General features: G+C 40.2%; 1 protein-coding gene across 1 annotated transcript in view; it reads right to left on the bottom strand.

Annotated features, from left to right (window-relative positions):
• Positions 1-2,210: 2,210 nt before the first annotated feature.
• Positions 2,211-26,379, bottom strand: part of ELL2 (elongation factor for RNA polymerase II 2) — a 69,140-nt gene continuing 44,971 nt past the window's right edge. Inside the window, exons 3-12 of the mRNA XM_075837124.1 lie at positions 22,628-22,749; positions 21,765-21,928; positions 20,732-20,991; positions 17,473-17,597; positions 15,874-15,958; positions 14,141-14,699; positions 12,072-12,135; positions 9,739-9,910; positions 9,548-9,592; positions 2,211-6,755 (exon numbers count right to left, since the gene is read on the bottom strand). Of these exons, the coding sequence (XP_075693239.1) occupies positions 6,639-6,755; positions 9,548-9,592; positions 9,739-9,910; positions 12,072-12,135; positions 14,141-14,699; positions 15,874-15,958; positions 17,473-17,597; positions 20,732-20,991; positions 21,765-21,928; positions 22,628-22,749 (1,713 nt within the window). The 3' untranslated portion in view covers positions 2,211-6,638. The remainder of the gene's footprint in view (positions 6,756-9,547; positions 9,593-9,738; positions 9,911-12,071; positions 12,136-14,140; positions 14,700-15,873; positions 15,959-17,472; positions 17,598-20,731; positions 20,992-21,764; positions 21,929-22,627; positions 22,750-26,379) is intronic.

The following is a 26,379-nucleotide window of genomic DNA, read 5'->3' as shown; positions in this document are numbered from 1 at the left end:
CCTCTGGTGCCGATGTGTCCTCGCTCGTCTGACACGATGCAGGACCTGTGAGTGACGTCACAGCATGATCTGCCAGAAGCTGGGCGTTCTGAAGAGAAGTGGATGATACTTCTTGTCAGAGCGCCCAGCTAGTAAAAGTATTAAAAACGCCCCGATGTACGCACATAATACACGCCCAGTTGTACTTTTACTTTAAACACGCCCACTTGGACTTTTGCAAGCCTCATTTGCATAACTACAAAAATGGTCATAACTTGGCCAAAAATGCTCGTTTTTAAAAAAATAAAAACGTTACTGTAATCTACATTGCAGCGCCGATCTGCTGCAATAGCAGATAGGGGTTGCAAAATCTGGTGACAGAGCCTCTTTAACTTCAAAGCAACTTGAATAATTTCACATTGGAATCTTCAGGGGAAACCGGACACTGACGCTGAACTCTGCGACCAGAGAATCTAATACCTTTCTTGTGCAATCTATTATAAAAAAAAACTAAAAAAAAAAAACACCTGATTCTCTTGGTCCAGCAGTAAACAAGTATCCATGTCACTAAGAAACGCTCACGCCTATTGGTCCAAAGAATCGAACTGCGCATTGCGCCTACACTATATGCCAAGGAGTTCTGAGACTGCGCATGATTGAAGCAGTCATCAATTGGAAACTGCAGTGTAAAATCTGTTTGTAGGACTTTCACCAAGGTCATTTTTAAGCGCCATGCCCCCGACTGATTTATCTCTGTGTGCTCTGTTCAACAGATAGCACATTGACCCATTCTTTTTTTTTTTTTTCATTAATGTCAAACCTATGGAACTCGTGACAGACGGACCGCAAAAACCCCAGACAATAGATCCATTGTTTACGGGCCACAGAATACAAGCTGTCTCATGCATATAGACTTGTATAAAAGCTGAAAGAAAAAAAAAGCTTGTATAGTATAAGTTACATAACCTAAGGAAGATTTCCACTCAAAACAGCCATTGTATTTGAGAAGTGTTTTTATTTTTGGTTTTCTACTTAGAAATGTTAGTTTTTCGGTTTTGTTGCAGCAAAGTGGCAACAGGAAGTTCAGCCATATTGGTTGTCAATTTGTAACTGATTGGACATGGCAACAGTGTGACAGCTTATCATAAAAGTTTTATCATCAGCTGTTAAATGCAAATTCTAAAGCAACAACCAATCGTGCAAAGTTTATGCTCGGTTAGAAGATTGACCAAAAGGAGAAGAGTGGAGGCCATTTAAGAGTGAGTTTGGGTGGTTATCTTTGGAGTTTTCACATTAATTGGCAGATCTGTTAAAACAGTATAGGTGTCTGAACAGACACCAACCATGAATGACCCAACTCATGCATAGTATAAATAGAAGGCAACTGACAGGTGGATGACTGGTTCTATTCATAGCCTACTTCAAAGGAGGGATTGAACATGGTGACGATTCTGGTATGTGAACACTTCTATTTAACTATAATAGGTTTAAACTTCGTGGTCTTTGTGCTAGATGTCATCTGTTTTGGAAATATGTCTAATTTTTACATATTTTAAGTCAATCCAAAGGAAAGGAATCCAGCAATATTGTTGAGGCACTGGTTTCCTTTCTGCATACTTACACCTCTTGATGGCCAGCAGGGTTCTCTTCTGTAGACTCCATGTCAATATAGGAAACTGGTGCAGCGCCTATTCTACCAATAAAGGTGTTCCCCCTAAACTAACATGAAAGGTCTATATTTAAATCGGTTTGGGTCTGATCTTGAGGCATGTACCTATCAGCACAAGAGGCCGTATCACTCCCGTGAGTGCCCCATCACCATCATTCTTTACAAAGCTACAGTGGCTTGTACGTGTCTGGCACTGCAGTTAATTTTTGTGCGATTTACATATACACTTGTTTCCATGTGAAAATGGGGGAAATACTTTAATACTGGAATGTCAAACACCAGCCTTAATGTATTTTGCGCATTTTCCACTGATGTACATTAGTTTAAGAGGTACAGACCTTCATATATTTGGCGCATCTTTGGCTGTGCGACAGACATGCGAGCAGGTGTAGATCTGCGGTTTGTGGTGTGAGTTATGATAAATCTGTTGTCCCAGTGGAGGCCTCACCCCTTTTTCTTGCCACTTTCAGAAAGTGGCAAGTAAAAAAAAGTGTCAGATTTTAGTGCAACTATGGCGTGAACCAAAATGTGCAACTTATGATAAAAATAAACTTAAGACCAGTTGTATGATGCTCAAAGTTAACATTTTATTAAACAACCGATTTTCTTTAAACACAATGGGGCAACATTGGCTCAAAAATTAGCTAAAAATACCCCAAATCCATTTTACCATTGAGATTTTAAATACAGCGTGTCCGGAACATTTGAGAAAGTTATTTTTGTGCAGGGTCAACAGCCACTGTAAACGTCAGTTACTCTTCCGTATTGTTTAACGCACGCTGTCAGAGTAGCCCCGTATGCTCAAGACACAAACGTAAGGTTGTACGTATGAGGAAATACTAGGTGTCCAAAAAAGAGCAGGGTCCGCAACCTTCGGCACTCCAGCTGTTGTGAAACTACAATTCCCAGCATGACCTGACAGCCTTTGGCTGGAATAAAGCCTTTAGCGGTCAAGGCATGCTGGGAGATGTAGTTTCCCATCAGCTGGAGTGCTGACTCTGTAGTAGAGGAATCCTTCATACAATGGAAATGGTTCTCAATACTTCTCTCAGGCTGTTTAAAATGGGACAGGAGTACTGAGAATTGGACTTCTGTAAATGCAATCATCTGGTTCTAGCTCTGCTTTGGCAAGGAAGCCCTTCAGAACGGAATGATACACTGAACATACACGTGATACATTTGTCAGTGAACGGGATAATGGTTTCCTATTTTGAGGACCTTTGTGAGGCAACTGTATTCTTTCCACATTGTTGCTACACAGGCTTTTAAAGCAAACTAAAAAGTTGCGGTGTCCAATTTGTTGCCAAGAATCTCAAATAGGGCCAGTGGACAAATACTCAAAACACGAGACCATACTTTTAAAATCAGTTGCATCTTTGAAGGCTCTTCATATTCACCAAAATGAATAGAAGTAAACAATCAGATTTAAATCCTTCCACAATTTAATTTTTTCCCTCATACAACATAAGAAAACAAAAAACCTGGAAGGGACAATAAATTCACAAACAAAAAGGCAAGTACCCTTTATGACAAAGTGGTACAGAGACAAGTCAGATCTAACAGTAGAAAGTTCAACTACAACAATTGAAGACTGGATAAGAATGTAATCTCCCCATTTTCAGTTAATTCTTCACATTTTTTTTCCATAAGTCAGTGGCAAAGGGTTATAGGATATGTATGTACATTCACCTTATCCACAAAACTCCAATCTAGTTGGGCCTCAAACATAACACGGATGAATTAACTAATGCATTAAGAAACAACAGTCTATCATCCACCTGAAGACCATGGATAAAGAATTTGCGACCGGCATGAGACCCTTTCAGTTTGGTTATGATTATAAGTCACTTGTGATATCAATACTGCAAAGGTTGTAATTTAACAGGATTGTTTAAAACAGGAATGTGAGATGCAAAGTATATTACTATAGAATACCCAAAGCAGCAAATGGTTTTTTTGGCTCAAGACCAGGGCTACATAGAGGACAGCAACAGAGCAACACTTCGGTATGACGCAAGTACTCTACTGCAGCATTACCACTGGTGCAGCACCTCCAAAGTGTTTCTATGGTACAAAGCGCCACCTCCAATCACAAAAAATAAACTGCAGAATGTTGCAGGTTCCGATGGTCTCGGTCAGTCGCAACATTTCCCATAGGGAAACCTAAATGTGTGCTCCAAGTCACGGTAATGCTGCAATTTTACGGCAACTTGCTATTTTGGTGTGAAGCCATAGCCTTTTCAAGCTGTATCCTCACCCACCAGTGCACTGTGGTAATCTTCAATAGATGGTGGCACCAAGGACAACCTGAAATAGGGACCAGTTGTCACATTGCTCCATTCATCTGCTGCAGGCTCGATGTAGTGCTAGTCTTAAGCTTTACACATTGCAGACATAACACATTAGGCCTAATGTATAGAATCTAGTGCAAAGTATAGAGCAGTTGCACATAGCAACCAGTCAGTACTGCACTAAAAGGGCATTGGTTTTCACCTTTTGTTTTGCTATAGACAGCTGGGCCCTTTTAATCTGCAATGGTTTTCATACATGAGCCCCATTCAGTTTGTGGATTAGAACAATATATAATCACAAGAATGCAGAATATCACCTACAACTAGAAAAAACATTGACTTAATAAAGTTTGGAATGCATTCCTAATATTGTTTCCAACCACAAAGTGACTGTCTTAATATAAGGAAGGCATATATACATATATGTGGATTAAGCCGAATCCCTGTATTTTCCTTAAAGTAAATAAAAGGATTTTGGTTCAGAAATGTGTTCTCCAGCATTGATACATCTGTCCTGTAAACCAGAAAGTCTGTGCCCAAAAAATAAAGTCAATACTTAAAGTTGCTATTTGTGAGACAAATTGTGTGCCAACCCAGTTCAGGACAACATTCATGGAAAGCCTAGGTACTTTTTCATACTGAACTTGGGAAGTGGGGGGGGGGGGGGGGGCAAACAAAATCATGTGTAATGTGTAAGATACTACTGAAAACGAGGATGTCAGCAGAGAATACCTTGCCTTGAGGTAGATAACAAGGTTATATCACCCTAAAATTAAATCTGACATGGCGGGAGACTAGGATTAGGCATCTTACATTTTAACAAGCCCGATTGTTTGCAGTGCACGGAGAGAAGAGCATGTACATTTATGGGGAGATCTTACGATCAACTTTTGGCCGACAGCCATCTTGTGTACGGCCAACTTAAGCTATAGAAGAGTTGGGTGGGCGGACTCATTTGTTTGCCGAAGACCGAATAAGACTTTATATGGGACATACCAGAGTCCTAAGGCCACACAAAACAATGGCTGAAGAGAAATTTCTCACCCCTTCATCTCCTCTCAAAATGCAGCATCATTTCGGAAAGGTAGGAAGGATTTGTAAAGTTTTAAATATGGATTAGCGTTGCATGAAATTTTATACTTTCCCCCATAAAACTAGTTCCTGACCTCTGAAGAGCTGCACAACGCGGCCCACCTGCAGAACCACATTGATGACGGATGGCACGTAAGACACGGAACAGCGTGACAACTTGTAACCATCACACGGCCTTAATTTAAGACAACTGCACAAACATTCTGGTTTACAGAGAGACAAGAGAAAACCTGTTTGATGCTGGAGGCAAGATTTATTACAGATACCGACAAGCTTTTTTGGCAAACATTCCAATAATCACATCTGTAAACATTATGCGTCCCTTTTTCATTGGCAGAACTTATGACAAGAGGGAAAAAAATGGATTCAGTTTACCAAAAATGCAAAGAAAATCCAAATTAAAAAAATAATAAATTCTGTTCCCGCATGAAAAGAAAAATAATTAGTTTTAATTTAAGTAAACTGGTACATTGCATTGAATGCAACTTTGTGCTATCTGATGATCACAGTATATCTTAAGAGTTAAATATATCTGTACTTTAGTTAAGCTCCTGGTTCGCAGGAGGAAAAAAAAAAAAAATTATTTAAATATACATGTAGGTAAATAGCTTCTTTGCATAATCTTTTCAAAAATACTTTATATCCATATATAAATAAGTTACCTACATGGTTACATTTCTTAATTTGTCACCCAAAAAAAAAAATCTGTTAAACCTCTTCACAAGAAGTAGAACCCCCCTCTTTACTGAAAGGGCTTCGCTTGGTTTCATACCAGCTCCCTCATTAACCCCCTCCCTTCACTCCTTGGTGTCAATAACGCTGACAAATTCTTGAAATGGAAATGTTAACTTCTTCCACAATACAAGTAGCAAAGTTATAGGAAAAACCCTACAATAACACTCGTAGTTGTTTAACCTGAGCGTTTGGCCTATTACATAGCAGCTTTGTGATTTCATCATGCATGCTCACACCCACGCAATCCTTGCACGCGTACAAGCACACTCAGACGCTGATAGGCCACAGTGTGCTTCCCGTTGCTTGAGTAAGAGGGGAAGCAGTGTAGCGAATACTTAACTACACTAAATAGAAACAGGCAAACACCTTAAGGCATCCATTGAAGTGGGGGGTATGATTTGAAAGTTGAAGTTAAGGACAGATTTTCAGATAATTTTCCTGTCCCTTAACCCTCCATATTTTTTAGGCTTTTTTTTTTTAAATACATTTTTGTGCAAATTTTTTTTTAACCTTTTACCGTTTAAGGCAAAGGGTTTGCATTTAAGAAAGGTCAGAAGACAGACATTTATCCAAAAAGCACATCATTATGCTACATAAAACTTCGAATGCGCAGTTCACCAAGTATAGTCACTGGAATTCCAGTACCTATACTGATTTCCACAGATAAATGAGTCCAAAGGAAGAGGAGAAAGCAGCTTTTAAATAAGCAGGATAAAAGGTAAGTTGGGCACCAGGAGGAGAGAGGAAAAAAACAAAAAAAAAAAAAACTAATACTGAAACTCCTGAAAAAAGTTTCTTTGCTTTATCCTAGCGTAACACATCTGGAATTTTAAATAAATAACTAAGTTTTCACATCTTGTCTAAGCAGAGCTTTAGTGCCATGACTCTGCCCGTCGTTGGTCAAATTCTCCTATTAGTCTTTTGATGTGGGCAAGCTTGTTGTGCAGGTATTCACATCTGTACTTTTCTTCATAATAGTTCGGGCTCGCCTGTAAACAGAGACGGAAAGGGGGTGTCAACGCTGTGCTGATACATGAGCTAGTGAAGGCAGCAGCATCCCGGATTCACAGCCCCCACATCCAGCATTTATGATTGGGAGGGACACAGCCACACCAGTCTGAAATTCGGAGCAAGATGCAGAGTATCAGGGGGTCTGAAAATGAATGAAGGAATGGAGATTGCAGCCTGAAACTAAGTGAAACTCCAGGTAACCACTAAACAAAAAAAAAAAAAAAACAACTTCTGTCAAATGTGTGGATTACCTTTCAGTTAACCTTTTAATGTCAAAGAAATTTTAGGTCTTAATGACCAGAAACTAGAGTAAGAGAAATATTAAGCTTTATTTTTTTTTTATTGTGCTTTTAGTGTGGCCTAGTTTGGTAAAATACATCAGAGCAAGCTCTTTGATAGGAACCTTTTTTTTTCTAGTTTATTAAAATTGTGACCCCAGAAGATCAGATGGGCTATGTTGGTTGCCACCTTATGGAGAAACATTTTACTTCTATATTTTCCTTAATCTTAATTTTTCCCTACAAAGCCCTGTATAGTGACCATAGACCCAGCAGCTGTGTCACATGACTGATCACCAAGAAAAGTAAGGCTGTGGTGGCTTGATAGGAAAACAGGGTGAACAGGAATGGGCTGTTACAATTCCTTATTCAATGAAACAAAGGGTAAAAAGGTTAAAAAAAACAAAACACCAAAAACATTAAAAAGCGGGTTGTCTCACGAAGACCACACCTGTCCACATGCCCTATTAGAGCATATGGACGTTAGAGCGGGGTCCCTTGCTCCACACCCTCGCTGAGGCAGAACAGAGATCTGCTCTAATAGCAGCTCCTGTTCCGGCGGATGCGAACTGTCAATGTTTTACATAGTCATCCATTATTTATTTTAAAACGACATTAGTTCCAGTGCGCTGCAGATATGAAAAAGGGTTTAAAGAGGCTCTGTCACCAGATTTTGCAGCCCCCATCTGCTATTGCAGCAGATAGGCGCTGCAATGTAGATTACAGTAACGTTTTTATTTTTAAAAAACGAGCATTTTTGGCCAAGTTATGACCATTTTTGTAGTTATGCAAATGAGGCTTGCAAAAGTCCAAGTGGGCGTGTATTAGGTGCGTACATCGGGGCGTTTTTAATACTTTTACTAGCTGTTCGCTCTGATGAGAAGTATCATCCACTTCTCTTCAGAACGCCCAGCTTCTGGCAGTGCAGACACAGCGTGTTCGAGAGATCACGCTGTGACGTCACTCACAGGTCCTGCATCGTGTCAGACGAGCAAAGACACCGACACCAGAGGCTTCAGTTGATTCTGCAGCAGCATCGGCGTTAGCAGGTAAGTCGATGTAGCTACTTACCTGCAAACGCTGATGCTGCTGCAGAATCAACTGTAGCCTCTGGTGCCGGTGTCCTCGCTCGTCTGACACGATGCAGGACCTGGGGAAGTGACGTCACAGCGTGATCTGCCAGAAGCTGGGCGTTCTGAAGAGAAGTGGATGATACTTCTCGTCAGAACGCCCAGCTAGTAAAAGTATTAAAAACGCCCCGATGTACGCACATAATACACGCCCACTTGGACTTTTACTTTTAAACACACCCACTTGGACTTTTGCAAGCCTCATTTGCATAACTACAAAAATGGTCATAACTTGGCCAAAAATGCTCGTTTTTTAAAAATAAAAACGTTACTGTAATCTACATTGCAGCGCCGATCTGCTGCAATAGGAGATAGGGGTTGCAAAATCTGGTGACAGAGCCTCTAAGTACATGACAGGAGACCGTAAAACAAGTACAATGAACAGGAGCTTAATGAATGACTGACAACAGAAGGAGAGGGGACACTGCCCGCGAGGACTTACAGTCTACAAGGGAAGGGACACCATAGGTTAGGGTAGAAGTTGTTCATCTGGTCTAGTAGCAGCAAGGTGCTTAGCTTTTCTGAATAGGTGGGTTTTCAGGTTACTTTTGAAGGTTTGGATGGTAAGAAGAGAGTCTGTTGTGTTGGAGTAGAGAGTTCATCAGTATTGCATGGGCGAAATCTATGTCTTGAAGTCCAGAGATGTGTGGAGAGGTATTTGGAGATTAGGGCAGAGATGAATGGAGGGGACAGGTTGTAGACCGTCTTGTACGTCATTGTTAGCAGAGGGAAGAGACGGAAAGGTAGATCAATCTGGCAGCAGAGTGGAGGATGCAAGACTATTTGATGAGATGCAACATAAGGATGTTGCATGAGTCTAGACAAGCAATTTTGTTGACTTGAGTTTGAGTAGAGCTGATTAAGGAAATGTTTGAGGTGGAGGCGGCAAGAGGTAGTAAAAGCTTAATTGGGGGACATGTGTAGCCTTTCATCTAAATGGCCATCATGTAAAACTACCCCAGCAAAATCAACTGTTTGCCGGGGGTTGCTAAGAGCTGGATCCATGGCACTCAACTGATCACCAGGATGACAACCCTTTTAATTCAATGCTAGGTTTACCCATTTATTTCATTGCTCTCTTTAATTGGAATAACGTTCAATCACCATTCAATTTATCAGGCAGGAATCCTGCATTTGAATGAGTTGACTTTTTTTAGCCAGTTGAATACCAAGTTGCTTAATAGGCAAGATGTCAAGTATAGTGAGGACTCTTACATGCACACGTTGCAGAAGATATTTTAAAATGCTGATCGAACAAAATGAACCAGGCGAGTTTAGGATTAAAAAGGTGTCTCACGACAACCCTTTTCCATAATGCCCTATTTGTGACACAGGATTCTACATTGCGCTTGAAATCCATACCTCTTTAAATTTCCTGTACTCCTTGATAACCTCTTCATGTACAACCTACAAAAGAAATAAAAGCTTGATAAAAATACAAGTCAGTCAATATTGTATTGAAGAGGGTGCCATGAATATTGCCAAAGCAAAGCTTTTGAAACGTATTACTACAAAACTAAAACAAAAAAAACATTTCGCTGCATTGAACATACCTGGTATTCCTTAGAACCGGGGGAAAGGCGCTTCCTCTGCACATCCAGCTGCATAAATTTTCTAGTGATACTTTCTACTCGGGCATGTAAGCTGCGATATTCATCGTATTCAGAGTTGAAGTCATCTTTGTAGCTTTGCCTCTGCTCATTGGACACAATAACAGTGTAGTTTCTACAAAGAAACAATTGAATGCTACAGTGAGGAGCCCATGAAAAGAGCAATTTTAAGAAAGACAACACTTCCGGTGTATCTCTGGGTTTATGTTAAAGAGAACCTTTCACCTCCCCATGCATGTGCAGCATGTAATGGGCAGAGCTGCACAAACCCTGGGGTACTTTAAAAAAAAATTCTACCCTTCTCCGTTATTTAGATATCGGTGCCGTTATATTTGGCACCCAATATTTAAAATAACCCCCTGAACTGCCAATGGGGCGTGTTACTATGGCTGTGACACTGTCCAATCAGATACAGACCGTGTTCCAGCAAGAGCGAGGATAGAGGAGAGAGTGTGAGCGCGCTCAGTCTTGTACTTTGTCTGACGAACTGGCAAGAGGGCGCGTCACTGCTACGAACAGTGTAAGAGCTGGAGAGGAGAGCGCGCATGCATAGTAAGCCCAAAGAATTGTGGAACTGTGTAATACTTCATTCCCACCATAATGGCTCTGCAGGGCAAATGAGCACTTATTGCCAAGTTCCCCATAGATTGATTACAGCTGGTTCCTGGGGTTCCCAGAAGTGGGACACACCGATTTGTGAATAGTGGAAGAACCAGTCTCACAAAAAGATTGTCCAAGGTGGACAAACACTTTTGAACTTCCTTTGAAGCGCAACCACGGAGAATGGTAACTTTAGCTTTTTATTTTATACAGTTGTCAAAAAGACATTAACCCCTTAGTGACCCACCTATTTTAGGCTTTCATGACCCGGCAATTTTTATTTATTTTTCCATTGTCGCATTCAAAGAGCTATAACTTTTCTATTTGTTTATACAGTTGTATGAGAAATTGTTTTTTACAGGGGTTAGTTTTATTTTTTAATGGTGTTAATGGGGTTCATTTTTATTTGGATTAACAACTTTTTTTTTTGGGGGGGGGGGGGAATAGAAAAGAAAAACACAGCAACTCCGCCATAGTGATTTTAAATTTATGCCGTTCACTGTGCGGTGTAAACATGTTACTTTACACAATGAAAAAAAAAGTTAACTAAAATTGTTTTTGCATCGTCGCTTTCCAAGAGTCATAACTTTATTTTTCCATCAATGTAGTGATATGAGGGCTTGTTTTTTGTGCAACGACAGATTAGCCAATGTGACTTCTTGATTAACTTTTATTACTACTATTTTGTGGGGCAGTGTAAAATGCCATGTCTGCCAGAGTTTTTTTTTTATGGCATTCACTTTGTGGTTTAAATTACAATTAAATTGGGAAAAGTTTTTTTTACATTGCATTAATTTTTATTTCACATTAATTCATTATTTTCCTAGTCCCACTGGGGGACTTCACTACCCGATCTTTTGATGGCTTATATAATGATTTGGTATACATAGTATACCAAAGCATTATTGGCGGTCAATGTAAAATGGACAGGCAATCTATTAGGGCTCTTTAAACCACTTAAATGCCGCGGTCACTATAAACCGCAGAATCTACAGTGTAAAACTTTCATCGCTACCGTTCGAGCAGGGGTCCAGCTGTCATCAGTAATCCAAGCACCAGCCCCCGCCTGCACAGACTTCGACTAGGCTGCAGTGAAAAGGCGGTCGTCTAGCCCAACACCCATTAGTGACCGCCATGAAAAGGTGTATTGGTAGTCACAAACTGGTTAAAGTTTATCCAGGATATTAAAACGGATGGCCTATCCTTTGGATAGGCTATAAATATTAGATCGGCGGTGGTGAACAGAACAAGCTGCAATACCAAGTAAAGCAGCAATGAACATAACCATGCATGTACGAACCAGGTTGAAATCGATGTAAACAATCACAATAGATGGTCGGTGGGTGGTGACTAGTCAGACCCCCCAACCAATCTAGTATTGATGGCCTATCCTAAGGCTATGCCATCAATTTTAAAATGCTGGATAACCCCTTTAATGTTCTATGCTCAGAACCATTGTCTGTCTATATTTCACAGGTAACAGAAGAGATTTATAACAAGACCTAAAAAAACAACAAAAAACACAGATAACTACTTCCCTATAAGAGTGTAAATCTACAGGACTGTGTGAGATTCCTGTTCCTTTGCTGGTAGCAGAATACCAGCCTGCCATCTGTTTTCAGTGGAATAGGGTTTTTTAATAGCATTGCACAGCATTGCTTTTTCATGCTACTTACATCATGTAATCTGTTAATTCGGTCGTAGATGAAGGATCTGATGCGGTGCAGGTTTCTTGAACGTCTGTTTATAGAAAAGATATATCAATTAAAATGATCACTTAAAAAGGATAAAAAGGACTATAAAAGCCATAGCAATCCTTTTGAAGGACTTTAGTAACTGCCAAAATGTCTGACTATTGTACACCTTACAATAATAAATCTGTATAAGAACCATTTTTTTATACCTCAGAAAGCAAAGAGTGAATTCTGTCTGGTCACACTGGATAAAACGGGTATAAAGCGGACTATACAGGACACAAATCTATGGGTGTAACATTTTTGGCTTTAACATACAATATAGGATATACAATTAATGAATCTAAGTAATCCAAGCTACTTACACCAACACATTGTAGACCAAAAAAAAAAAAAAACCACGGCCCACATGCAAAACATGACAGTGCAGAATGTACCCAACTACTATCAGATGCAACACCCTTAAAGGACGCAGAAAGATAAGGACTTCTTCTGCATGACTATGCAGGTTGACAAATCACTCAGTCTTCGCTCTAAGGGTATGTGCACACACACTAATTACGTCCGAAATTGACGGACGTATTTCGGCCGCAAGTACCGGACCGAACACAGTGCAGGGAGCTGGGCTCCTAGCATCATACTTATGTACGATGCTAGGAGTCCCTGCCTCTCCGCGGAACTACTGTCCCGTACTGAAAACATGATTACAGTACGGGACAGTTGTCCTGCAGCGAGGCAGGGACTCTTAGCATCGTACATAAGTATGATGCTAGGAGCCCGGCTCCCTGCACGGTGTTCGGTCCGGTACTTGCGGCCGAAATACGTCCGTCAATTACGGACGTAATTAGTATGTGTGCACATACCCTAAACCATTAGTTTTTAGGTTTAAAAGTCTTTTGCTAAGAGTGTACCATGTTAGGCAGGTGTAAGACCCCGCAAGAAGAAAAAAAAAAAAAGAAAGCTGTTCTTTCCCGATAGAAAGGAATAAGTATACATCAGCTCATTCAAACACTAGATGTTACCATTAAATAAATAAATAAATAAATATATATATATATTAGTATAACATCGTAACCAATGTTAAATTTACAAGTAATCTAAAACTTAGAGCAGCACAGACATTACAGGCATAGTTGCCAGGGAGAGGAATTACCACCTTTAATCTCGTTGTAACCTGTCATTTACCACGTAATCTCGCAAGATTACGCGTCCTCTGCTGTAACTACCACAGACAGAGTAACGAAGTGCAGAGATTGTGAATAGACATCCCGTGGAATATCTATTCACTGTCTAAACACTTCAGTATTGTTAATGTGTTAGTATAAGACAGCACATAAGGACCTAACAGGATCCCTATGCGCTGTGTAAATGAATGGAGTGCATGTTGCTGATTGGTCAGCGTCATGCACTCCTCTGTACAACGCCCACTTGGTCTAAAGTAAAAATACACCCACTTGGGCATTAAGCAAATCTAACATAAATCTAAAAACGCTAATAAAAGTGGTAAAAATAGATCATTTAAAAAAAATAAAATAAAGCATTACGGTCACCTACATTATAGCGACGATCTCCTTATGTAGAAGATAGGGCACTTATAATGTGGTGACAGAGTCTCTTTAAGGTTGGGCTATATTTGAAGAGGACCTGTCAACTCTCCAGACATGTCTGTTTTAGTTAAAGTTTATCCCCCATGAAATTACTCTGCTTGGGGAAAATAAACTGCTATGCCATCCCTCTGTTATTCCTTCTGGAAATGAATAAATGGACAACTGGCAGTTACCATTCCCCTTGTCAATAGTGTTTGATAGTCAGCAATGATCGGTAAGTGTTACTTTAGGGACCAGAAGAACGGTTAAGAGTGCTGTCAACTTAGGCGCTCAAAAATTATTTTATAGGGAATGCATACATTTCAAAAAGAGGCAACAGGTCCTCTTTAATGTCAGCAACTGCTAACATGAAGTGGTCATCAGCAAACTCAACTGTACATTGCATGAAAATATTACTTTGATCCCATGAGGGGAATAATTGGATAAAATAACAATTCTCTGCACCTTTCTTTTCATCTGGCTTGGGGCTCTTTTCCACCTTAACTATTTCTTTTTTCAGATGAACTGGCTTTTCTTCCATGGGTTCAGTGTCCAGTTTTTTGCGGTCCTTGTCCTTGTGTTTTTTGGATTTCTTTGCCTTTTTGTGCACGGTGCCATTTTTATCGTCCATGGGATCTGAATTTCCCAACTTAATGGGCATTGATAGAGAATTATCCAGAGTAGTCCTAGAGGTATATTTATCTTGCTGGTCCTCGTAGGTGCTGCTTTTTTGACTGAAACTGTCCATGGGCAGATCCTGCGTACCCCTTCCCTCAGGAGTACTGGGAGAGTTGGAGTTAGAGTTTATATTTTGTGGATTTGAAACTGGAAGGCGTGCAGGTGGAAGTGCAGGAAGTGCTGGGGTGGCGGCAGCAGGTGGAGGAGGTGGAGGTGGGGGTGCTGGTTTATCATTGGGTAAACCTAAATGTCCATTTAAAGTTGGCTGCACCCTATTTGTAAGATGAGATATCCTTGGTTTTTTATTCATTAACGGATCAATGAATTCAGTATCCAGAAGACGTTTCTAGAGAATTAAAAATGTATGCATATTAGAAAATTGGATAGAATATGGTACTGATGCCACTATGGTCTTACAGCAGAATACCTCATATTTAAGCTGATTAAGCATACATTGAAGCTCCATGGATGATTGAGCAGTGTACTTCACGTTAGGATAGGGTACATAAAGCCATGAAATACCTATTCTACATTTTAAGAACCTGTCTGACAAGTGCTCTGTAAACAAAGATGACCAACAGGAATCCTGGCAGGACACATTATGTGGCGCAAATTAAGGACATCGCAAAAACACCAGCATTACCACAACATACACTACATCAATCCGGGACGGATTGAGACTTTACTCGACTGGGCATATTCCTGGTGGGCCCTTTCCATAGCTCGCCTGACGCACCCTCATACCTCACTGCTTACTCTGGCGGAGCAGGGAGTCATTGGCTCCTTGTCCCACAACTTACTCTCGTTTTAGGCCTGCAGCCCACTAGAAGTCTGTACATCAGCATGACCCTTGACTACCACCAACGGCTAGGCGAAACTGTTTGCTGACCCTGCCTACTAATGTTGGTCCCACGTACTGCAAATTTAAAATAATCTACAACATAAGGCCATTTTTACCAGGGCCATTTTACGTTCCCAATCTGCCCATCATACAAAGACAGACAACCCTTTGAGTCTCAAAACATCCTGCATGATAAAAAAAAACATTCTGCAAGGGTGACCAAATTGTTCAATACTTTTGTCCCTCAACAACTGTAGGATACCCCAACGGTGGCGCCAGCCATCCATTTTCCCACCATGCTCCAAGTTGTTTTAATAATGTGGAAAAAGTAATTGCTTCTTTCATTCTAATTTTGCGGATTTGATCAAATATGGCACGTCTATAAAAGGGGGTGAAAATATTCTGCCAATTTGGCTACTAGTTCTATCTTTCATGCTCTGAGGCAATCACATCTGGTTTTGCTCTGCAATTTATTCCCTATACATTTCTTAGTTGCAATACTTTTAGCCAATGCATTCATAGAAAATATACCACTAGCTGGCGGAAAAAAATAAATGGTTAGAGGGTATACACAAATTCCAGCATCAGTTCTGGTCACATAAGAAAAGCATTTTCATACACATCAGTCTCTTGGAACAAATATCAATTTCTAGACACTTCCATGGCCATAATAAAATACCTGGGAAGGAGATGTAGATGCAGCATTTAAAGGCGGAGAGTCTGATTGACTGGCGCTGGTAGCATTCTGAGACTGATTAAGTTTTCTGTTAAAAATGAAACCACACGCTAGATTACTGAGCCAACGCAATATTTCAGTAACTAACTTTAATTCAATACGGTTTAAAGAGGCTCTGTCACCACATTATAAGTGCCTATCTCCTACATAAAGGAGATTGGCGCTATAACGTAGGTGACAAATGATAGACTGGTTATCCACAGCACTCACGTGATCGGAATACAGCTACTCCATTTCAGCTGGATGCAAATTCCAAGTCCAGTGATCCCTCCTGGACAATCAATTGTAGCAAAAAACTTGACAGCATCCGTATGGCAAAAGTAAAAAAAAAAGTGTTCATTGACATCCCAATATCAATAGTGCTACGTTTCGACCCCGCAGAAGTCTTTAATCAAGCATGCTTGATAAAGACTCCTGCGGGGTCGAAACGTAGCACTATTGATATTGGGATGTGTTAACACTTTTTTACTTTTGCCATACGTATAATGTAGGTGACCGTGATGCTTTTTATTTAGAAAAACTATCTATTTTAGATCTGAGCGATTTTTAGCTTTATGCTAATGAGTTTCTTAATGCCCAAGTGGGCGTGTTTGTACAACGCCCACTTGGTCTAACGTAAAGGGGAGTGTATGACGCTGACCAATCAGCTTCATACACTTCTCTCCATTCATTTACACAGCAGATAGTGATCTAGTTATATCATTATGTGCAGCTACATACACAAACACACAAATTACTGCAGTGTCCTGATAATGAATATACATCACTTCCTAATTATTATTACATCACATAGTTCTGACACTTCCATACATACACATTTCTTTTTTTACCATACATTCACACCCTAGCACTACACTGACACATTTATCGCACACTTGTGAGCACTTAGTTCGCCACTCCCCTCAAGACTAGTGGGAGTGGCTATCACTATATAACGCACCCTCCTTCTGCAGCATTTTTTTGACCTGGCTGTGTCCTGCTGGGAACGGGTTTTCACCCACCACTTAGCAAGTATGGCCTTTTTTGTGGTTTTGAAGTTATCCATGTCCCATTTTTTCTGCTGGACTCCTCTGTACAACGCCCACTTGGTCTAAAGTAAAAACACACCCTCTTGGGCATTAAGAAACTCATTAGCATAAAGCTAAAAATCGCTCATAAAGTGGTTTAAAATAGATCGTTTTTCTAAATAAAAAGCATTACTGTCACCTACATTACAGCGCGCATCTCCTTATATAGGAGATAGGGCACTTATAATGTGGTGACAGAGCCTCTTTAAGAAACAACAAATCTATAGAAAGGCAATGGCAGAAGCGAGATCTTTCAGCTAGACAAGTGCCAGCATAATTGAGAGATTGCCCTCTTTTGTACCATTACCTTCAATAGATTCTGAAGATATAGAAGCTAGCGATATTTATTTTAGCAGAGGTACCAATGTTAGAACTAGAAAGCATCAAGAATGCCAGTTTACTAGCTAGATGAGGATTATTGTATAATTGCACATTTGTCAACACCCACATTATCAATTTCACAGCAGGCATTTACCTGGAAAGAACTTTGTCTAATAACTGTTTGTCAGACTCAGAGTATCCAGGCCAATCTCTCTGTATTTCTTTGTAAACAAAGTCTTTGAGCGTATAAGAGTTGTCTTTGGGGTTCAAATTGGCAACCTAGAGTGAAAAGGAGAACACATTAGTTTTAAAAGGCACAATAACTAGAGATAATATAAATATATATCCTTTGAAAACAAAAATGTTTGGACCAGCAAGGGCCAATCAAAAGGAGACAAACTCGTAACAAAAGCTATTGGGGAGATATTAGAAACTGGTACAAAAAGAAAAGTGGAGCAGTTGCCCATGGCAACCAACGTTGCTGCTTTCATTATCCAAAAAGTCCGGTGAAGCAACTTCTTCACTTTTGTTTTGCACCAGTTTTGAAAGATCGCATCCATTACCTTTATATCCATGCACAAAATATGGCCAAATAAAAATAGCCTTTTATAGGGAAAACAGATTAAGGTTTAATCCCATATGTTGTAGAAGAAAAGCACAGAAAGCCACTGGGAAGATAAAGAGCAATAAATATGTGGATCTAAAGAACTTCAATACCATGCAGCTGGAAAATCATTGGGAAGGGTGTTTATTTGGTAAACTAAATCCCAACCCAAATAAAGCTAAATATATATTTTTAAAAGGTCATAAAACGTTCCTAAAATGCGTTACAAATCTAGACCGTGCATAAAACAAGCCTTGAAATAGTCCTATTGTACATTAGAGTAATGGGCACCATGTCAAAATAAATCAGAGATGCACCTAGCTTCCCTAAATGCGTTCATGAGGATCTATAAATATACACATCACTACTATACTTAGTCCATCATTTACTACTACTCCAGAATGCCCAGAGAGCTCCACAACTGGGCATGAAAGTTCCGAGCACATATTGGATTACTCTGCAACACGGCCTTCCATAGTCTTCAGCAGGTCCAAGTCTTTTAAAAGGCTATGCTAAATAAACCGAAGCCCACAGTGAAACCGTATAGCTCTTCAGCAGAGTATACTTCACTATATGAACACACATTGCAGTTGATAATCATTTAACATTAAACGCAAAATAGAATATTGTAAGGCTCTACCGGCAAGAATACGTCAAACAAAAATATATATCAACAGATTGTGTATGTATTAGGATCTCTGCATGGTTTGGCTATACAGAGAAAAGGTAATTGGATATCGCATGTCTCGCACTACGGCTTCTGTCCGGAATGAATCTATAGACCCCTTTTACTTTGTCAATTTTTCAGGCAAGTTCCTCTTTTTTTGAATGTGGAGGTGGTTAAGCAGGATAGGTTTTATTTCATCCTCAGTTCTACACTGGTACTGACTCATGTCAAATGTATGGCCCCAACATATGTAATAGTATGCCATTCAGCTGCATACGTCACCTTATGACCTAAAAACGGCATGCCAACCGATACTAGAGAGACACATTTAGCACATACGTTGGGAGCATTTCCAAAGTAGAGAAGTGATTGTAGCCTAAAGTGGTATGAAACCAATTCTGTGATGTACACACGATCTAGCAGTGTGTAGGACATTTGACTAAATCACATCAATAGTGTTTGTTTTCATGCAGAGCTATGTTTTAACCCTCTTACCGCTACGTAATTGGATAACCCCAACATAATCTATATATGTACTCATAGTGTAAACTGCAAAACAGTTCTTCGGGAAAGATTTGGACCCATTGAATTTAACTGTTGTCGCAAAGGAATCAAAGAATAGAGTTTATTGCACAAAGTCACAGGTGGTCCCATTCTCTTACATGGCAGGTCACCACACAGAGTGCTCCACTCTATAGATGTTGCAAGAACGTTTTGTAAAGAGCTCATATAATTCGCTTATATTAGAAGCCCCTTGTGGAGGCCACACACACAAGTGTCTGCAATAGATCCTAGAATTTCATACTACATTTAGAAACCATAGGGTTACAGAGGTTTGCTCTGAAAACCACATAAGACTGCCCTCTTTCCTAGTACTGCGGGTGTTTGGCTCAGTGGCAGGGAAGAGTACAGGGTTGCACTGTATCAGAAGCTGCAGAGCACAAAGACTCAGACTGTGCCATTTAACTCCTTTAACCCACTACCGAGATTACATTTAGGTCAAAAGGAAATACAAAGACTCTGGGGTTTACATCTGGAATCCAAGGAGAAAACAAATTAAAAGGTAAAGCGTTCCTTGAACTCAAAAAATGTGGCGATTAGTAGTAAAGTGCAAAAGTACTGAAAAATGAAGAAGTGAATAACAACGTGATGATCTAGTCAGCCAGACATTTCCAAACATACAGCTAGCGCACCACTCAAGGTGTAGCACTGCCCAATAAGGGTGTGCATGGATTCTGTAACAAACCATCAGCTTGCTGCAGCTATAAATAGGCCACAGTATGCCAGTTGCGTATGATGAGCTAGCACTGTACAAAAGCAGAAGCAATGCTCGATGACATCTGAAATGCAAGGCAACAAAGAACTCACTTTTCCCTTGTGTGAGTGGTTGTGTATTTAACCCTTTCTGAAGAGCCCTTAGAGATTTACAGTACCTCCCGTTCCTTATAAGACCTTTTCAGGATTGTAAAATGTAATTTCATTACTGAAAAATGTGACTATTTAAAAGGAAAAGTCTGTTTACATTTGCATTATCCATCGGTGTCTCGGCAAGTAGTGTGCAGTGGTATTCTTGTCATTAAGTGCAGGACACTGATGTACCCCATTCAAGTCAAAAGGACGCGATTGAGAACGTGGATCCGTCACAGCAGTCGTGGTTCCGTTAGAAGCGAGCGTCATGATGCTAGTGTGTACACGGACTCCCCTACATCAACCCGATCTATATACACTAATCCTTAATCTAGAAGCATTTCCTCACATAGTATAATCTTGTATTATAACCGACTAAGCTCCTGAAACTATACAGAATGCTGATAGTCCATCAGTAAAAACGTGTGCCCCCCCTCAGTCCAATGAGGATTTGTTTTACAGAGATTTATGACAAGTGTGGAAAGCAGCACAACCACATACTGTAAAACAGAAACCCTTAACCAAATCAAAAAAACAGAAAAAGATGAAGGTTAATGGAATACTAAAGCCGTGAATGAAGCTTCAGTACGCATGGAAATATCCTCTGGAAAAGTCCTCAACTAAACCCCAAAGCAAAGTGGAAAAAAAACCAAAAAAAACACACCTTGCACATACCTAAAAGCATATGGTGAAGGTACAATACAATTTTACTTCTACAGTCTGATCTATTCTCACCTGTGGCAGGATAACACCAAGAGAGTTCTTGTCTTTTTGATTAACACCATCTTTATGTAAACGAGCAAGTATCTCTGGTTTTTTATATGGCTTCAGTGCCAGCAGATGAATCACCCTATCCCTATACGGCCGCTGTGCAATACTGTTGCTGATATTTGTCTTTCGAATGGTGTTTGCTGGATTAATGGGTGTGGACCTTTTCCTTTCTGGTGCTGTATCTAAAATACTATTTGCTGGTTTACGAATCTGGACCCTCTTCCCTACAAGAGATCGGAAAAATACAAAGTTAAAAAAAGAGCCAAAACAGAATGTCCAGAAGTTGCTAAACCCGGTTACCAGCATAATGGTTTAATGAGAATGGCGAAAGGTTTTAGGTGTGTGCAAGATCACGCTGTCACTCCACGTGCAATGTGCGGAAGCCGTGCAAGACCGGAACAAGTAAGATGGTCAGAAATCTGAAGGATTCCTTGCTTTTGGATGTTGACAGAAGGGCACGGCAGGAGAACTTAAGGTTACTAAGTGTCATGGGCATCTTTCCAGATTCCCGTTCAGTTCCTTATTATTTCTGCAAATCATCTGGGAAACACTGCATCTATACACTTATAACTCCTGCTAGATGCCCAAATAAAAACAGACAAACGAGATGCCCAAAAAGAGGCAATATTCGTTTAAGAACAAATTAAATAAAAAGGTAGCTATTGATAATATTGCATAAAGCCTCCCATAGAACATGGGGTGGGGGGGGGGGGGTACAGATCTAACACGTAATCCTAAAATTAATGTCAGTCTTTTGTTGTACAATTAAATGAAATTGGCTATTCCCTTTAAGCAGCCTATTCCAGATTGGAGACTGGTGTTCCTGAAATAGCGGATGATAAATCCCGTCCCCCTGACACATCACCACTCATACAGGGTTGCCTAACCTTACACTATAGATAATCTGGACATTCGTGCTAACAGTAATGTGGCCTTTGATTTCTAGTGCAACCAATAGAAGTTTCGCCGAGACCAAAAACCTGTAAAGAATGCATACCTACAAATGGGCCGCCAGGTTTTATAACCTTTGTACTACGGCTTCGCGTTTCTTCTTCCGCCTGGGTCATGCGGTCTCTGGTAAGCTGGTAGGAGTCATTAGTGGCACATACTGTTATTTTATCTTGAATGAATCCCAGACAGTTCAGTTTTGATAAACCAGTGCTTTAAAGAAACAAAATATGATCGGATTAATAAATCTATTGAGAGAATTAAGGCTCTGAACAAAAATTTACCTATTTACACAGGTAGCAACAGTCATGCACATCAGAGCTTAGAAGGCATTTGGATATTTAAAAAAATGTTTTCATTGAGTGGCAGACACTTCCAAAACTCGTTTCGAGCCGTGGTTGCGCTCGAAACGAGACTGCAGAAAGTAGCTTCCAAAATGAGAAAAATCACAGTTCATGAATTATCCCGACCAGATATTTTAGGGTAATTATTGCTATATTAAGAAATCACTAACTTAGGCCCACAGCAGCATCCACTTGGCCATGCCTCGCTCTTGCACAACATACTGCAAGTAGTAAAGCAAATAAATGCTAATAAAATTTGATAAGACAGAATTTTTAAAACGAACCCGTCAGATTGTAGCAGCAATCAAAAATAAAAGTAACACGAGGCAAATACAACTGTACATCTCGTTCTGTGGCATAATCTGAGAGCTTCCTGACTTGATTAATTAAAAAACATGCTCAGGTTAATGGATATAATTTTAAGTAAACTGATTTTGGGTTGGGCTACAGCTCAGACGTCCTTTATGCATCTAATAAAATGGTCTTCGTTGCCACAGGTCATAAGGGTCTCATCTCCCTGTAATTTGTCCCATAGCAAAAATGAAAATTGGTTCCACGGTTTGCTTACCCTGATACGGTTTGCTGGATACAATCAAAGCTGCCTTGGGGGTTATCTTTTCCTACATTTGATAGATAGAAGTTAAAGTTGTGCATTTCATTGAGGCAGTCTGATTTTGGAATCTTGATGCTCTAAAAAAAAAAAAAAAAAGGAAGGGTTCAAGTGATATCCAGAAATCACGAATAAAAAAACCACACTACGCCAGAGGTGATACGTTGACCGTTCTAAATAACACTTACAAACATTCACTGCATTAACCACCTCGTTGTCCATCTAGACATCTCAATATCACTGGTATGAAAAAAGTTGTTGTTTTTTTAATTTCATTTTGTTTTACACTACGTACAATTTAGCCAAATTCACTGCAAAATCTGCCCTGTTGCATGCAGATTTTGCAGCAGATAACACTGTGGACTTCACCCTTTACAGTGAAAGGGTGAAAGCTATATATTTTATCATCAAGAAGGTGGCAATCACACAGTTAGGTCCAGAATTATTTGGACAGTGACACATTCTGCATGATTTGGGCTCTGCACACCACCACATTGGATTTGAAATGAAACAACTGAGATACAAATGAAGTGTAGACTTTCAGTTTTAGTTCAAGGGGTTGAACAAAAATATCCTGTGAAAGGTTTAGGAATTGCAACCATTTTTCTACACAGCCTCCTCATTTCAGGGGCTCAAAAGTAATTGGACAAATGAACATTACCATAAAATGTTTTTTTTTTATTTTTATTTTTTTAATGCTTTGTAGAGAATCCTTTGCAGGCAATGACTGCCTGAAGTCTGGAACCCATGGACATCACCAAACGCTGGGTTTCCTCCTTTGTGATGCTTTGCCAGGCCTTGACTGCAGCGGTCTTCAGTCAGGCTCTGTCACCACATTACTACATTTGCCTTGCTGGAAATCTCACAGAAAAGATTCAGAGGTGTCAGGATTCTGAACAAACATCACGTCCTGGCTGGAGGTAATGTATAGTCATTGTCATGACACTGCAGTAACGTTAGTGTGTGTGTGTGTGTGTGTGTGTGTGTGTGTGTGTGTGTGTGTGTGTGTGTGTGTGTGTGTGTGTGTGTGTGTATGTATGTGGCTGCACACAGCGATATAACTATATCGCTATCTGCAGTGTAAATGAATGGAGAGAAGTGCATGACGCTGATTGGTCAGCATCATACACTCCTCTGTACAACGCCCACTTGGCCTATAGTAAAAACACGCCCACTTGGGCATTAAGAAACTATTTAGCATAAAGCTAAAAATCGCTCCTAACGTGGTAAAAAGCACTGTCACCTACATTATAGCGCCCATCTCCTTATGTAGGAGATAGGCCACTTATGTGGTGACAGAGTCTCTTTAAGGCAAAGAAGTGGAATATTCTGGTGACCGAGCCTCTTTAAATAGCTTTTGAGATAATTGTCCAACTACCTTTGGTCCCTTGAAAAAGATCTACATACTAAAGAGCTGTAATTCCTAAACCCTTCCTCAAATTAGGATGTGAATACCCTCAAATTAAAGGTGAGAGTCAGCACTAAGCCCATATAGATTATATAACTGTATATTCATTATGTTTTGGTAAACCGCTAAAATGCCAAAACTTGTCACTGTCCAAACAATTCTGGAACTAACTGCATATCAGTTGTAGCCAGGCAGTTTTAGCCTGAGCCAGACACAACTAAGGAAAACTTTGAGCACCGATCCGTCGTCCACTGCCAGACGGAAAGACACTGCATGGCACATTTCTGTCCTGCAAAGGCAGACATCCGGCGTAAAACCGATGCACCTGATGCCAGGACTGCTCCCATAGAAAAGCATGGGATCCGTTTCTTTCCAGCGTTTCTGTACCACTCCAGAAGGAAGTACGCCGGATCGCCAGACATATGTGAACCCGGACTAAGAGCACTGTAAGTCAGCTTGTGGAATTATTACGAGGTACCATGGGTTTTATTTGGTCATAATACGCTCTGTGCATGAGGAATAAAGGTTTTCTCCATTTTAGAAAATCTGAGCTTTTAATGCAGTTTAGGATTAAAAAAGGACCAATATTTCAACATGCAACAGCTCATTGCACAACATCCATAAACATTAACCTGCGATGTTACACAACATTACAGACTTTACTCTATCTAGTCTTCTAATACGAAACCTTGTAGGAGCTCATGCACACTACTGTATTAGAGAGCCATACAACATGGGAAGTGTATGTAGCTGTAATATGGCACCCATTGAAGTGTGAGTCCATACTGAACCAACCACTGTATGCCTCAGAAGAAACCGGTGTATGAAATCTGACGGATAGCACATAAATCCAACAGGAAAAAAAAACCAAGCAAGGCATGCTCTATGGGATCTGCGTAATTCAAGATGGAGCCGGAAGGACTCCATGTGCCTCAGTCTGCATTCAGTCAAATGATCTCCTTATAGGAGATGACGACTGATGCCCTCTGGCTGCAGTTTGAGTCCCTGAAAAATAAAATCAGAGCAGTCATAATTTAAGATAATAATAAAAAGACATAACATACTGATAGTGAACCTACAAATAACAAAACCAGACAAGAGCTAAGTAGCCAAGTGATGCAATTGAGGTAAATGATCAGTTGACATTCTTACACTAGTTCTATCATTGGTCATTAGTACCCAGGCAAACATTAACTTATAGACATATCAAAGTAGCTGAAACAGCTGGAGAGTCAGGGCAACAAGGCTACTGCTAAATAAATTTGTACTGTTGCCTGCCCTACAGAGTCTATGGAAATCTATTTCAAGTGGATTTCCACCAACAAAAGTAGAATCAGAATAAAAAGTTGAGCAGCTTAGTAAAACAGCATAAAAACATTAATTAACCTTAAAAAAAACCAAAAAAAAACAGCATTTGTTACATGTGGATTTAAGTTGACCTTACACTTTAGATAGCAGTCGGCAAAGCACTAATTCAGCCGGCAGCTAATCCTCCTGACCCCACACCCAATTTACATGAATGCTTGTCCAAGCGTGAATGTGTTTTCCATAGAGAGGGGTATAAGCAGCTGGCAGACTCCTCCGGAAGTAGCTTATCTCCCGTGGGAACAAAAGATCAGGCATGTAAAAATCCTACATGCCCCGATCCTTCTACTCTCTGATATTGGTAAAGTCTTGACAACCTCATACACATTAGATAGTTGAAATTGCAGTGTTTGGCCGACTCATTTAAGATGTATGGGCACCTTTAGCCGTGGATTTCACCCATTGAATCGCGCCAAATGAAATAATCTGTAGCATGCCTAGTATATGGTGCAGATTTTTTATGCAATAGGTGAATGAGGTTTGTTAAAACCCCATTCAATTGCACCGTACTATGTAGCGGAATTGTGGTGCAAACTCAACATCTGTATTTTAAGGGTATCTGCAGGGACCTTCTATTAATGGCCTATCTGAAAGAAGTCATAAATATCAGATCGGTAAGGGTTTGACTCAGCAACGCCGCTCAACTGCCCAAAGGGGCCACGGCACCAAAAGCCGTTTATTATGTTTTGGTAAACCGCTAAAATGCAGTTTTATCTACTTGGAATGGGACCGGAACAGCAATCCCAGGCACAGCTGCTGGCAATGTGTACGCCAAAAATTGAAGAGGCTGCAGCGACGCACGCCACAGCCCCATCTGCTGATCAGTGGGGGGTGCCGGGAGTCTGACCCCACCAATCAGAAATTGAGGAGCTATCCAAAGGCTAGGATACCAAAATAAAATGCCTGGAGAACACCTTAAGTTTGAAACAAATACGAA

Source organism: Rhinoderma darwinii, chromosome 1 (assembly GCF_050947455.1).
Source record: "Rhinoderma darwinii isolate aRhiDar2 chromosome 1, aRhiDar2.hap1, whole genome shotgun sequence".
Classification (NCBI taxonomy): domain Eukaryota; kingdom Metazoa; phylum Chordata; class Amphibia; order Anura; family Rhinodermatidae; genus Rhinoderma; species Rhinoderma darwinii.
This window is presented reverse-complemented; position numbering and strand designations above follow the sequence as displayed.